The 14158-nt window shown below is 41.6% G+C and overlaps 3 protein-coding genes across 4 annotated transcripts in view; 2 read left to right on the forward strand and 1 right to left on the reverse strand.

Annotated features, from left to right (window-relative positions):
* Positions 1-14158, forward strand: part of LOC125954057 (CD109 antigen-like) — a 31744-nt gene that overhangs the window by 4709 nt on the left and 12877 nt on the right. The window contains exons 12-13 of one of the 2 annotated variants that reach the window (XM_049684041.1): positions 3-156; positions 227-461. The exons of the other annotated variant lie outside the window; for it this stretch is intronic. Of the exons in view, the coding sequence (XP_049539998.1) occupies positions 3-156; positions 227-363 (291 nt within the window). The 3' untranslated portion in view covers positions 364-461. Of the gene's footprint in view, positions 1-2; positions 157-226; positions 462-14158 lie in introns of those variants that run through there. 2 annotated transcript variants of the gene reach the window in all.
* Positions 2220-7368, forward strand: LOC125954061 (CD109 antigen-like). Its single transcript, XM_049684050.1, has 13 exons — positions 2220-2344; positions 2413-2602; positions 2679-3363; positions 3443-3705; positions 3780-3874; positions 3938-4184; positions 4274-4489; positions 4566-4614; positions 4684-5088; positions 5162-5461; positions 5530-6785; positions 6868-7021; positions 7105-7368. The coding sequence occupies exons 1-13, from the start codon at positions 2283-2285 to the stop codon at positions 7149-7151; spliced, it is 3969 nt and encodes a 1322-aa protein (XP_049540007.1). The 5' UTR covers positions 2220-2282; the 3' UTR covers positions 7152-7368.
* Positions 7473-12725, reverse strand: LOC125954059 (CD109 antigen-like). Its single transcript, XM_049684048.1, has 13 exons — positions 12615-12725; positions 12356-12551; positions 11574-12273; positions 11224-11498; positions 11068-11159; positions 10705-10960; positions 10401-10619; positions 10284-10332; positions 9752-10159; positions 9375-9674; positions 8047-9308; positions 7812-7965; positions 7473-7737 (listed from the first exon to the last, which is right to left on the reverse strand). The coding sequence occupies exons 1-13, from the start codon at positions 12674-12676 to the stop codon at positions 7625-7627; spliced, it is 4086 nt and encodes a 1361-aa protein (XP_049540005.1). The 5' UTR covers positions 12677-12725; the 3' UTR covers positions 7473-7624.

Consider the following 14158-nt stretch of genomic DNA (forward strand, 5'->3'; position numbering starts at 1 on the left):
AGGAAATCAACATCCGGTACAGCGGAACTACCGTGGAGCTTTACTACGAGAAAATGGATGCCACAAACAATTGCTTTACGACCACTGCCTACAGGCTGTTCAATGTAGCCAACCGGAGGCCGGCTTACGTGGTGGTGCAAGATGTCTACAATCCCAGTATGTATCTCATTTCCATGGTTAACTTGGTCGGCTAGTCAGTATTGCTTAATTTTTTCTTCGGTTCCAGAGCGCACTGCGATCCAGTTGTACGAAGTAGAAAAGCAGGACATTTGCGAAATTTGCTGCCATGAAGACTGTCCTGATTCATGCAAACATTACGTTGGTAGGATCATAAATACTTGTGCAAGTGCAAATAAATACTGAACTAAATGATGGGTACATGGGGTAACCGGCATTCGCCAGATAATCTGGAGCAGATACGCGAGCGTTCATAATGAGTGATCTAATAAAAGCTTTTCAGTTACGGAAGAGGTATACAAGGAGGTGTTAATATCCATTAAGAACATGTGTTTGATAATGTCTTCCATAAGCCGTGGCCACACGGGGCGAAAACTCTAGCGCAAACGAAAAAATTAATGCCAAAACGTTTACGCTTGCCGTTTACATGCTGTCAAACGATTATTGGTCCGTGGAGCGTAAAACCTAGCGTAAAAGCTTTTTGCAAACGGTAGGGCTCACAATATGTTCTTTTTGTGGTTTACATCGACAGTGAGTGATCATTGCTAGTGTATTCAATCCTTTTCTTCAAAAAAACGATTTTAATTTCCTCAACCCGGCCATGTAAACATATCGAAGCGCAAAAGTTTTGGCATTAATTTTTTCGTTTGCGCTAGAGTTTTCGCCCCGTGTGGCCACGGCTATACACTATTACTAATAAGTGAAAAGACCAAACCATGTAGAAAGGTTGCATCAATTGGTTTTCCTTATTTAATTAAGCCAATTGGTGGGTTAGTTCTGTGAGTTACGTAATCATTACGTTCCTACCTCTTCTCCACTCCTCCAATTATTTATTCTTTTTTATGTAAATTTTTACATAAACATAAACATAAACATTTCGGTGGTTCTCCGTAACTACTCCTTAAGCACAATCTCGAAGCGTTCGTAACATTATCGCGCGTCAGCTAATTTGCTACACGACCAACAAAGGCAAGTCCTTGAGCCTTATGCATGCTCCTAACAAAGGAGTTGGAGGGATTTACTTTTTTATACGCCTAGTGGTATACTACTGTATCCAAAACACAACGTGACATTGGATTTATTTTGAAAATTCCCTAATTTTTCTTCCAAATCAATTTTTTGCCATCAAAGTAATCCCTCCCAGAGAGAAAAAAGTTACAGAAAACCAACGAACTGTGAGATGGTGGATTATCGTGATCGAGGGCTGACGCGCTTGAGATGAAAAACATCCTTCCAAATGAATTTGGCGGATATGTTTGAAATGCCAGTATCATCAGCAAAGTCTCTTGTTGTTAATCGACGGTTTTCCAACATCAAATCTTTAAGTTTTTGGGTGTGAGCTGCATCGATTGACGTTGGTGGTCGTCCAGGGCGTTTTTCCTCTTCAAAACGTTCCCGACCCTCCTGGAAGTCTTTCCACCAACTGTAAATATTTTTTTTTTGACGTAGTATTGTCACAAAAGGCATTCTGTACCTTTCTCATTGGTATATTCGCAGCAGAAAACATATTTTAAAAGCAAATTCTTTGTTTAAAAATTTGCGACATGGCGAAAAACGAAGAATCCACTTTTAGTAGCTCATAAAATAATACGTATCTCAAACACTAGTGAGTATTTTGACGCGAAACTTGTCATTATTATCAATAACAGTGCTGACAACCAATAAAAAATACAAAATTAAAGATATCCATTTACGCGGGCAATTTGGATGCTGTGTCACCTTACTTTTTGGACACAGTAGTATGAAAGACACTTTTGCTTTCGATAGTTCCAGGAAAAATTCGTCACCATATACATTTGATTTTTTTCATTTTTTTTTTCAATAACAACGTACTGAACGATAATGGACTGATGGTGATTTGCGAGAACCGAAACGTTATGCTGGAAAGACAATGATAAGCAAAGGTCATACGGGTCTTGATAAGCTGCTAAGCGTAATTCCCCCGAGCACCAGTAACATCAACTTCATAGTCAATCGCATTACAATGTTTCATTAGCACAATACCCCACAATCGTTGCTAGACAGCAAACTATCAGTCACGCTCAAAGAGCCAGCGAGAAAGGAAGCATGAGCAAACGTGAGTAAATATAAGCCTCGAGAGCAAAATGTGTTGGTTAAGCAGCGTAACCATTTGCGCAACGTTAGTTCTCACGAGCATGGCACATGAGTAAGGATTAATCGTCCTCGGACTAGAGTGCGGTGGCGATTAGAAGATAATTTTAAATTACTTGGCAGCCTGATCGTTGTTGGACCAAATTCCATCCGATCCAATCGAAGCTACACTGTGACGATTTTCAACTTGTGCACTAAAAAGGTAGATTTTATGCTCCATTTGGAATGTTTCGGAAAGGATGATATCATCACCTTCAATAACACAATGTCCGGAAGTGTGAAATCAACCGATGTAAAATCAATGTCTTTGAAGGTAATTTCACTCGCTATTGTCAGTTATAATAGATAAAATATAGATAATGTGCTGATCAAAAAATAAACCATTGCAGATACCAGACATTCGCTCTACAAACAGTGGTAGAATAACAATATCTGGGAAAATAAAGAAAAAAACCTTCAGCAAAACAGTGGATCTAGGCTATCAAACAAAGTCCATCTCGAGCTTCATTCATCTCAGCAAGCCCGTCTACAAACCAGGAGATAGCGTTCAGTTCCGTGTGATTGTGCTGGATCTAGATCTGAAGCCACCATCAGGCCTCAAGATGATAACTGTGACCGTGCAGGACACGATCGGTAACAACATTCGCTTTTGGACCGATGCCAAAGTGAACAACGGAGTGTTTGAAGGGCAATTGGACATAGCTTCCTCCCCTCTTCTTGGGATATACAACATCAAAGTTGAGGCAAACGGTGAGGAATTGGTTTCCAAGACGTTCGAAGTGAAGGAGTACGTACTGTCCACGTTCGAGATAAACGTCCGTCCCACTGTCGTTCCACTCCTGGAACACCAGGCGCTTATTCTTACGATAGCGGCCAACTACTACTTTGGCAAACCAGTTATCGGTAGTGTGAAAATAGATCTGTATGATGATGAAAATAAGTCACTCTACAAGCTAAAACAAGCAGATCTTAACGGAATGCTCCAGGTTCATCTTCCCTTTACCGAGCCTCTCAGTATTGTAGAGCTTCAACAGGATGTAAATGTAAAGGTCACATTCACCGAGCGGTATACAAGTAATGTATCACGCTCATGTTCACCCAAAGCGAGTAACGGAAGCGCAACAACGTAACAGATCAATTTCTACCATTTTAGATAGAACGATCATCAAGGATTATCAGATTACGGTATACAAACACAAGTACCGAGTAGTACTGGGAAAGGTGCTCCAACCCAATTCATACCCACAATATACACTAAAGATCGAACATCAAAATGGTACACCAGCCGAAGGAGTGAATTTACAAGTTAGGGGCGGTGGTATAACTTCAAACGGTTGGACGCAAAACGTCACTAGCAGTAAAGGGGGCAATATTAGTCTTTCGCTGCCGCCATTCAATATGACGCAAATTATAAGTGTATGCCTGCTCAACAAGTTAATGATATACGGAATACCCGAATATTTTTGATTTATTTTTACTCTTCTCACTAGGTTTCACATGCTGGAAAACAAATATTTAAAACCGAAATTGAAAAGGGTGAAATACAGTCCTATACGTTCGACATCAACGTTGAAGTGAAATCTATGTAAATAAGCCATGCATTTCGAGTCAGACTGAATTCACTAATTATTCCGTCCAATATTTTCAGTATCGGAAAGATAAAGCTTCAGATCAAATCCTCTCATCGGCTACAATTCTTCATATATTACATTGTATCTAAAGGAAACATTGTTGATGCAAAATATGTGTCAGCAAATAGTATAGAAAAGATAACTCATTACATCAATGTGTCGCAAAATATGCTTCCTCGAGCAAAACTTATTTGCATGACGGTGATAGACGGCAGTATGCTGACCGTTACTAAGCAGATCAATTTTGAGGAGTTTTCAAACAAAGTAATGAGTGATGCATACAATGTTATGAGGATATGATTATTTTAACCTAACTCCCTGATACGTTTTACTTGCGCGGCGATTGTTTGCAGTTTGACTTGACGACAGAGGATGATGATGGTGATTTAAAACCCGGCCGTCAAATTGTGCTTAAAATTACTGGCCCACCTAAAGCGTACGTGGCTCTCGCATCATACGATCAAAGCTTGCTTCAGCATGGCACGGGTCATGATATCGTACGCGAAGATGTTTGGAACTTGGTTGACGAGAATATCAGCGATGACCCACATAGCTACAACTGTTTTCATGTAAGTTGATTGTCTGACAAATAATACCCCGATCTGCATGTTATTGGCTCTAATATTATTCCAAAATCCATTCTAGAGCATGGTACTATTTACCCTGCCAGGGAGCCATAATACGGATTGTGAAGGTATGTCTGTCAATGTCTCCTTCATCTTACGTTCGGCATAACGGTTCTACCCACTGTATCCGTTCTTAGTGAATGATAAAGCTTCCCGCCAAGATCACCTTAGCAACATTTTTAAAAATTATGAACTGCAATGGAGGACTACGTTCAGCGAAAATTGGTTATGGGAATCCTACCATATTCCACACAGTGGAAGGAAAAAACTTATCAAATATGTACCAGACACCATCACATCGTGGTACCTGTCCGGCTTCTCCATCGACCCAATGTATGGTTTTGGAATGATCAAGAAACCAATCCAGTTCACCACCGTGCAACCGTTCTATATTGTCGATCATCTGCCGTATTCAATCAAACGTGGTGAAGTGGTTCTGTTGCAATTCACTCTATTCAGCGCGCTCAACAACATATACATTAGTGATGTGACGTTGTATAACATTGACAATCAAATGGAATTCATCGGCTATTCTGGAAATGGTGAGTAGGACAACTATTAATAATCGTTTGTTTTGCAATCGAATTTGATCTGGCATTTTTTGGTGCATTCTAGGCAATAACTACACAAAGGCTTTCAGCGTACCACCAAACGTTGGATTTCCGGTTTCGTTTCAGGTGAAAGCTAAAACATTAGGGGAAATGATCGTTCGTGTTAAGGCGAAAATTATGATGGGTCTCGAGCACGATGCGATCGAAAAAATCATACGCGTTTTGCCGGAAAGCTTAGAGCAAACACACGTCCGAACGGAGCTTTTCACATCTAACGACCGCGTTAGAAAATCATTCGAAGTGCCGCTCGATGTTCCCGAAAAAGCCGAGCCTGGATCGGTTCGAATTGAGTTTTCGTTTGCCCGTAAGTATCACCATTAATCCGCAATTTTGGGGAAAAAATCAACAACTGATTCTAAAACTATTCACCAGCTAACATATTCACATTCGTGATACCAAACCTGGAACAGCTGCTAAGTGTTCCGACTGGATGTGGGGAGCAAAATATGATCCGCTTTGTACCAAATGTGGTAGTTCTCGACTATTTGTATGCAACTAAGTCGAATGATAGCTCTGCCACAGATCAACGAGTCAAGCAATTGCTGCGCACAGGTTATCAAAATCAACTGAAGTACCGAAAGGCGGATGGTTCTTTCGCAGTGTTTACAACCAGTAAAGGAAGCATCTTTCTCACAGCCTTCGTGGGAAAATCTTTTCACATTGCATCGAAATACATCTCAGTGGATGAAAATGTCGTATCGAAAGCCTTCAATTGGTTGGCCACCAAACAGCAACCCGATGGTCGATTCAATGAGGTAGGATATATTTTCTCTTGGGATATGCAAGGAGGACTAAGGGCCGGAATATCTCTGACGTCCTACGTTATGATTGCCTTTCTGGAGTCCAAATTGTATACCGTTAACCATACTGCGGTGATCGAAAAAGGTATGGCTTACATTGCAAAAAACATTGACAACATTACTGACCCGTACGATCTATCGATCGCTACGTATGCGCTGTGGTTGAACAATCATAGCAACAAATCTATCGCCTTGGACAAACTCAAAGGGAATTCCACTACAAATGAGAAAAATCAACGGTACTGGTCGCGTAAAACGTCCCAAATCGAAACCACGGCTTATGCACTACTAACACTGATCGAGGCAAAAGATTACACAGAATCACTAGCCACTGCACGTTGGCTCTTGAATCAAACCTACGAAACTGGAAGCTTCCCGAGAACTCAAGATACGTTCGTGGGCCTGAAAGCGCTTGCCAAGTTCATCGAACGTTTTAATTTGGCTGAAAGTGACTACGAGGTGCGACTACAGGCCACTGGAGTGAACCAATCATTTGTTATACATTCTTCACAGAATGTAACATATTCCAATATTCCGGATACTATTCGGAAAATGAAAATCGACGTGACCGGTAAAGGTACCGGACTTTTCAGGGTAACTTACAAGTACCTTTTGAATCTGTTAAACTTCAATTACCGATTCAACATAACCGTCAAGAAGGAAGTCTTAACCTCAGAGTCTGCGCTGAAGCTAATTATCTGCAGCAACTTTATTCCGGAGTATTCAGGCGAACGGTCAAACATGGCCCTTATGGAGGTGACTTTTCCGAGTGGCTATGTAGCGGACATTGATTCCATCAAAGAGCTTACGTCCACTGATCCAATAGAAGTAAGTTTGCTATAGGATAGTTTCCTGCGTGAATAGCCTAAACTGTATTGTCTTATTTTGTTCGAATCGCGAAATTACACAGAAAATTGAGCCGCTCCACGGTGGAACTATGGTTGTGATGTACTACATGAACATGGGCGACGTGCCCAATTGCTTTGTAATCACCGCTCACATGCGCTTTAAGGTGGCCTTTAGAAGACCAGCTTACGTGAAGGTACAGGATTATTATACCCCTGGTAAGTATTTCTGGTATTTCTGTATAGATAGTACCTATGATTATTACTAATTTCGGAACTCGTCAATTTGTGCTCTTCTTCAGAATATAATGCACTTCATGTGTACAATATAGATGAAACGGGAATTTGAGACGTCTATACTGAAGGGGAAGATTGCTGTAACTGATCCTGTAGCTGTTAATAAATGTGGCCCATGAACAATTCTTCATGGTTTCAGTGTTACGAATGAACCGAACAAATTATTTTGATTGATTCGGTCTAGAGACTCGCCACACTAGCGCGCATTAACAAGTCTCAGCATCATTCTCGAGTATTTCTCTTTGTAAAGCCTTTTTATTAAAGCAGATAATTCACACTAACATGCTATACATGTACAGTTGTGACTTCAGAAATATCTTTTGTTATCGTTTTAAGGAATTAAGATATATTATTTTGAATTTGCCCGTCAACATACTATCGCGTTTTATTTACGTCATGCTGTTTGGATCTCGCTGTGGTATGGATTTGTTTGCATCCTGTTTTATTTCGTTTAATATATTTTTCAAATATTTCCGCTCAGACGGGTCTACGAATCGAAGAAACCAGGAAAAGCAACAACATCGATCATACGTGAGGCCTACCAGCACCACGTGGGCATGTAGAAATACACTCGTCACTGTCACAAAGATCGCAGAGCTCCTGTTGGTCCACTTCATACGCTGTGATAGCGAAAAAGTCTTAAAATGACATAAAAAATGAGTTATAACCCAAGCATGACTCCCTAAAATTCCCGTTCTTGGTTTTAACTTACTTGGGTTGTAATAGTCGTGCACTTTCACGTAGGCCGGTCGCCGGAGAGCCACCTTGAACCGTCTGTAAGCCGTAATCACGAAACAGTTGCGCTCGTTGCCCATATTGTCGTAATAGAGAACGACGGATGTCGCGCCGTATAGAATTTCCTTTTCCTGTGAAAAAACTTTGATCAGTAAGATTGCTCTCGATCAACTGTACTAACGTTCATTCCACATTGCTACGGTAAAACTCACCCTTATTGGATTCACGGTTGTTGCCTGGCTGATGCAATTGGTATCCACTACGTAACCACTCGGTAAGTTCACCTCTACCAAGGCCATATTGGAGTGCTCACCCGGCCAGGCCGGTTCGAAGCTACTGCAAATGTGTAGTTTCAACACAAAGCTGGAAGTGGTGTCCATTCTAGTGACCGCTATGTTAAACCGATTGGAGGATTGCAATACATTGGTGCTGTATTGGTAGGCGACCTGCACGAGAGCCGTACCGGTACCGGTGAATGTCACCTTCAGGTCTTTGATGGTATTCGGTAGTCTTTCCGCCGATACAAAACTTATGTTTGCCGAGTTGACAGTAAACTCTTTTCTCTCCTGTGCATGCTCTAGCTTAATTACATAGTTATTGCTCTTTGGAAAAATCTTCTCTGCTAACTTTGTCAGCGCCTTCAGGGCGACGAATGTATCCTGGGTGCGTGGAAAGCTTCCCGTTGCGTATCGTTGCTTCACCAACCAGCGCATAATCGCAACTCCTTCGGGGTACTTTCCGGCCTCTACGTAAGCTAGCAGCGCGTAGGCGGTGGTTTCGATTTGGTTTGACTGTCTGGACCAAAAGAGCTGCTGACCGTTCTGTAGCTTTGTCGATAGTTCAGTTAGTCGATCTATGGCCCGTGACTTCTCGTGGTGTTTGTTCAACCACAATGCGTACGTCGCGATGGCCAAATCGTAGACATCGTTCGTATTGAAAATGTTGTTTGCAATATACTGCATCCCACGCTGGACTACGGTGGGATGTCTTGTTGCTTGTTGTGGATACTCGAGAAATGCAATCATTACGTAGGACGTCAGTGCTAGTCCTTGTCGCAGTCCACCCTGCATGTCCGTATGGAAGACTGGGCCTATCTCGTCAAACCTACCGTTTGGTTTTTGGTTCTTGGCTAGCCAATCATACGCCGTGCTCATCTGATAGTCACTCACATAGATGTACTTTGCTGCCGTTTTCATCGACTTTCCAACAAAAGCGGTAAGAAATACGCTCCCACCACCATGCTTCCAGACACCGAACGAACCATTCGGCTTACGGTACCGCATTTGGTTCTGGTATCCTGTTTGCAGATATCTCTTTGCCTTTTCCATGATGCCGTATTCCGTCGACGAGATGGCTTGCATATAGTCCAGCACTACAACGTTGGGTACAAAGCGTATCATATTTTGTTCGCCGCACCCCGTCGGTACCTCCAAAAGTTTGCCCAAGTTTTCGATAACGTTGGTAAGGACGCTCGCTGCGATGGTTAGGACCATTATTAGCATTAGTAACATCAACGGCAATATTGCGTATCCATACTTACGGGTAACCGAGAAGTCGATTGCAATCGAATCCAATTCCGGCTCGCCGCCAAATTCCAGAGGGATGTCAATTGATTCATTCGCGTACGTTTTGTGAGCGACCAGATTCGAGATCATGCGAGTGTGCACCAAACTTTCCGGCAGCACACGGACGATCCTCTCGAGCGCATCCTTCTCCATGCCCAACATGATCGAAGCTTCCAAACGGACAACCATGTCTCCCAGCTTCTTCGGCTTTACAAGGAATGCTACTGGAACGCCAACGTTCGGTGGAACATTCAGGGATTTCTTGAAACTTTTTACTAGACCAAATCATAGAAGAGATGAAGAGCTAAAGTACGACAGCAGAAACGGCATTAACTCAACGACGCAATCTCACCTTTCGGTTGACCGACGAATTCGATTTGACTCGCTACGTTAAACATCGTCACATCGGCAATATACTCGGCTCCGAGTGTATTGAACAGCGTGAACTGCAACAGAACTGCTTCACCACGCTTGACAGAGTAGGGCAAATTGTCGACAATGTAGAACGGTTGATCGGTAGTGAACTGCAGGGGTTTCTTGATTATCCCAAATCCGTACATAGGATCAACGGAGAAGCCGGTCAAATACCACGAGGTCGTCGTATCAGGTAGCTGTTCAATAATTGTGGTACGTCCGGAGTTCGGAAGGAAAATGGTTTTCCACAACCACGACTCGGGAAAGTCGGTTCTGTACGCTACCAATCGTTGCGATTCAATATTCCCACCCTGTGGCACTGTTCTTCCTGATGATCGGAGCGGAGCTGTAATTAATATTCAGAGTTATACGAATTTTAGGCCCAGACCTCTGATGACCATTGTTTGCCATCGTTCACCGAACATCTAATCAAATCTATAAAGCTAGATACTTTTTCCAGTCTCACTTACCTCTTTCGTGTTGCAGTTCATTCAATGTCCGAACAAATAAACCCATGCTCTGCAGGTGGTACGAGGTGTAATATCAAATATAGTCCAAGAAAATGTATCAGAGATTATTTCGCTTACTTGAAACACATCGTATTTGTTTAATTCAGGCGTATGGAATCCTTCAAATATCCTCCAAATATCATCTAGTCCGATGTCGTGTGAGCTACCATGTTGTAGAACACTCATATCGTATGATGCCAGCGCAACATAAGCCTTTGGTCGGCCCATCAAGTTGAACTCGATTTGATTATCGGGTCTAAATGTATCGCTCTTGTCTGCGACGATACGAATATCAAACTGCAATGGAGCGAAACGAATGACATACAATTACTGATTGCCTTCCTCCGTTAAAAGCGCAATATTGTGGTTAATCTTTCATTACATTGTTTAAAAATTCCTTAACCACCACATCCACGTAATCGTAGACAATAATGTTGTTCGATAAGGATGCTACGATGATTTTAAACTTTGGCACCATGGGTTCGGTTACATTCAACTGGATCGAGTGTCTAGTCACCTGGCCGAGACTGTAAGAGCCAGACTCCACAATGTTGCCTTTAGCCACCACAAAATAAGCGAAGAAGCCCCCTCTTGTAGAGCATTTAACGACCGCCTTTAACATTTTGTTAAGCTGAGCACTGTAAATATAAACATTCGCAAGGATTTATGACATTCAACACAGTAAAGCGTTTGAAAATGGAAGGGATCATTTATGTAATAGACGTTTGTTTGTAGTACTACTTACGGGGATTTTAGCTCAATCTCAATATTCCCATTGACCAAATGTTTTACTTTTTCTATCGTTTCAAAGAGAAGCCGCTCATTACCTATAGATACCTAACGCGTATTGAAGAGGATGGTGAACATGATATGCATTAAATAGCATTTTGATTTTACTTACCGTTACATTCACCGTTTCAGTAGAAGCAGAGGGATCAAAATGCAAGCCGATGAACCCCTTTTTATCACTGGTACTGTTCAAAACCAAGTTGTTATCCAGACCATCCACTTGCACCTGCACAGCGACTCCAGAAGCAGGTATACCGTCCTGGGTGGTTATGATAAGAGTACCCTTATATGGCGCAACAGGATGGAATTCAAGATTTTTCTCCTCCAAAGTAACTTTGTATTTGTGTTTATACACCGTAATTTGCTGCTCCTTGGTTACCGTACGATCTGAAAGTATGGAAAGCAAACATATTTTAGTGAAAGGCGCTCTATTCTCTATGCAAGCCGCTTGTTCTGCATTACTTGTGTATTGTTCGGTGAAAGTAATGTTCAGATTGATGTTCCGTTTGTCTTCGACATCATTTGGGACCGTCACGTATGGGATGCTAACCTGCAACATTCCGTTCACATCCCACTGTCTAATAGATGGGTGGGTAGAAGGTTTTTTTTCAAAAACCACATTCTCCCCAATGAGCTGCATCTTCACGGTTCCGATGACAGGCTTGTTAAAGTAATAGGATGCCTCTATCGTAAGATTAAGCGCCTGGTGCTCTTCAAGAGGCACTGTTGTTGGATAGACATTTACGTCGAACGTGGACAATACGTACTCCTTCACTTCGAACGACTTGGAAACCAATTTCTTATCGTTTGCCTCAACTTCGATGTTGTAGGTCCCCGGAAGAGGTGAGGTTGCCAAATCCATTTGACCGTCAAACACTCCGCTGGACAGTGGCTCATCGGACCATTTACCAATGATGTTACCGATCGAATCCTTTACCGTAACATTTACCATCGTTTCCTCTGGAGGAGACTTCAGATCGGGATCGAGCACTATCACACGGAACTCGACGCTATCTCCGGGTTTGTAGGCGGGTTTGCTGAACTGAATTAAAGCCGCTATTGTTTGATTAAGGAAGATCAATTCGGCTTCGGATTGGAATTCGAAACCATTCTGACCATCGATGGTGAGTTTATAATTGCCGGGAGGTACATGATCAGGAATCTGTAAAAAAAAAACAAAAAAAATGTAATCATACGGGAAACGATGTTTTACCAGTTATGTACGACGCGCACTTTTCACCAACCTTAAAAGACACCAGCTTATTCGTGTTTTTCCGTACGTCAGTAGATTTGGTGATATTCCATAAAACGTTTTCATCCTCGTCACGACCTTCCAAACACAGCAGCAGATCAACCTTATTCGCTCCTTTATAAAAGTTGTGAATCACTATCGTATAGTCGCCTTTAGCACGAAATGATTTCGGCCCGACGATCAGAACCCTGCAATTCGTTTGTACCGTTTTACAGCATGAACGAAATATAAAACTGTAGGACCATACTCACGCCTGGCTAACACTAATGAGCGTCAAAAATGAAAATATTGCCGTACGGCATAGGAAAGACATTTCGATCACCCAGGAGAATCAAACGTCCGCAACTAAAGCGACTTCCAGCGCAACTGACCTCACTGCTGGCTACTAACGCAAGACAGCGTTATCACTTTGCAAGTTCAGTCAGGTTATTGTAGAAGATAATCAAAGGGAAATCCCATGCCGGTTATGCTTGTGATAACCGGCTGACCCGACTTGTGCGGTTTTGCCTGTTTTGTGCTACCCAAGCCACATGAACACAATGTTTTTGACAAAAAAAAACCGAAACATGTGAACTGCATAATTTTTCCCTATACTATCAAGAGTAGATTAATTTTTCACTTAAACTCAAATCTTCTAGATGTTGGGCAGTTTGTGTTCCCCACTGTGTGGTGTGTGTTGATCGACCAGCCGGGTCAATCAATCCTGTTGGTATCATCGCACGTAGCGGTATTTTCAAACGACCATTTGCATCGCTATCATTGGTAAACATGCAACAAGTATGCTAATCAGACGCTTTCACAACTTTTGTAGAATGCTTTAGAACATTCAGATAGACACTCCATGCAAAAGATGAGATGATTCAGATGAGGTCTAACATGATGTGCTGCGTGACTAAGAAATCACGTTGAATATCATTAAACGCAATACGCATCTCACACTCAAAACGAGAGAAAAAATCCAGTTATTTTTAATGAAAATAAGAAATCCTTCAAATTTACTGTTTGCTGCATTTCTTTCATTCGATTATAACGGCTGGAGAATCCAATCGACCAATATATCAATCAGAACGAATTATTGCTGCTCGTTAATCAATTATTGATGGTAATATGGTATATAAGAGCTATATTGGCTCAATTAAAATATACTTAGTTAAAATACTGAAAAGTGGCCAATCAAATGGAATGCATTGCGAAAAACAGAATTAAACCATTATCGTTAATTAATTTCAGTACAAAAAGAGTACCTAATTATCAATATAAAACAAGTGCCTTGTAATGAAATATTCTTATTTTTTTATACTTGAATCAAATTGTGCTTATTACAGCTTTTAGCGACGATAATAGTCTCGTTGTCTTTCCTCTTAACGATCATTTAATAAAAGAAGCCCAATTCAACCCGATCTTCCATTACGCATAGCATGCAGGGCAAACCGAGTTATTACATAAACGCAATACTATATACCTACTAGCATGACCCGCGTGCGTCGCTACGCGTAGAAGATTAGGTTTTACTGAAATGTTCTATTTCTTTGAGTTTCTACTTTGTGTGTTATGATTGTTGTTAATAATTGCCGATGATTCAAACTTGGTTACATGATAGCTAATCACGGTTTCGAGCCTATTTTTGAATTTCATGGATTAATCAGCTACTATTGCTAAACTATCATTGGCAGTTGATACTCGGCTGGCATGCTTCCCTTTTGCCTGCGAAGGAATCGAAAGCATTGCTGCGACTAACGCAGACTGCTTGTTGTGTATGTAATCCCGTTGCCTTTAATTCCTCCTCGCTTTTGGG

This window comes from Anopheles darlingi, chromosome 3 (genome assembly GCF_943734745.1).
Source record: "Anopheles darlingi chromosome 3, idAnoDarlMG_H_01, whole genome shotgun sequence".
Taxonomy (NCBI): domain Eukaryota; kingdom Metazoa; phylum Arthropoda; class Insecta; order Diptera; family Culicidae; genus Anopheles; species Anopheles darlingi.

Bases quoted from the DNA above. Each gene is read 5' to 3' on its own strand.
- LOC125954061 (XM_049684050.1), top strand. From the start codon at position 2,283: ATGTGTTGGTTAAGCAGCGTAACCATTTGCGCAACGTTAGTTCTCACG. The intron at 3,706-3,779 runs GTATGCCTGCTC...TCTTCTCACTAG, and splicing joins ATATGACGCAAATTATAAGT to GTTTCACATGCTGGAAAACA. The intron at 5,089-5,161 runs GTGAGTAGGACA...GGTGCATTCTAG, and splicing joins CATCGGCTATTCTGGAAATG to GCAATAACTACACAAAGGCT.
- LOC125954059 (XM_049684048.1), bottom strand. From the start codon at position 12,676: ATGTCTTTCCTATGCCGTACGGCAATATTTTCATTTTTGACGCTCATT. The intron at 11,499-11,573 runs GTAATGCAGAAC...CCATACTTTCAG, and splicing joins TTTCACCGAACAATACACAA to ATCGTACGGTAACCAAGGAG. The intron at 11,160-11,223 runs GTAAGTAAAATC...AATACGCGTTAG, and splicing joins CTGAAACGGTGAATGTAACG to GTATCTATAGGTAATGAGCG.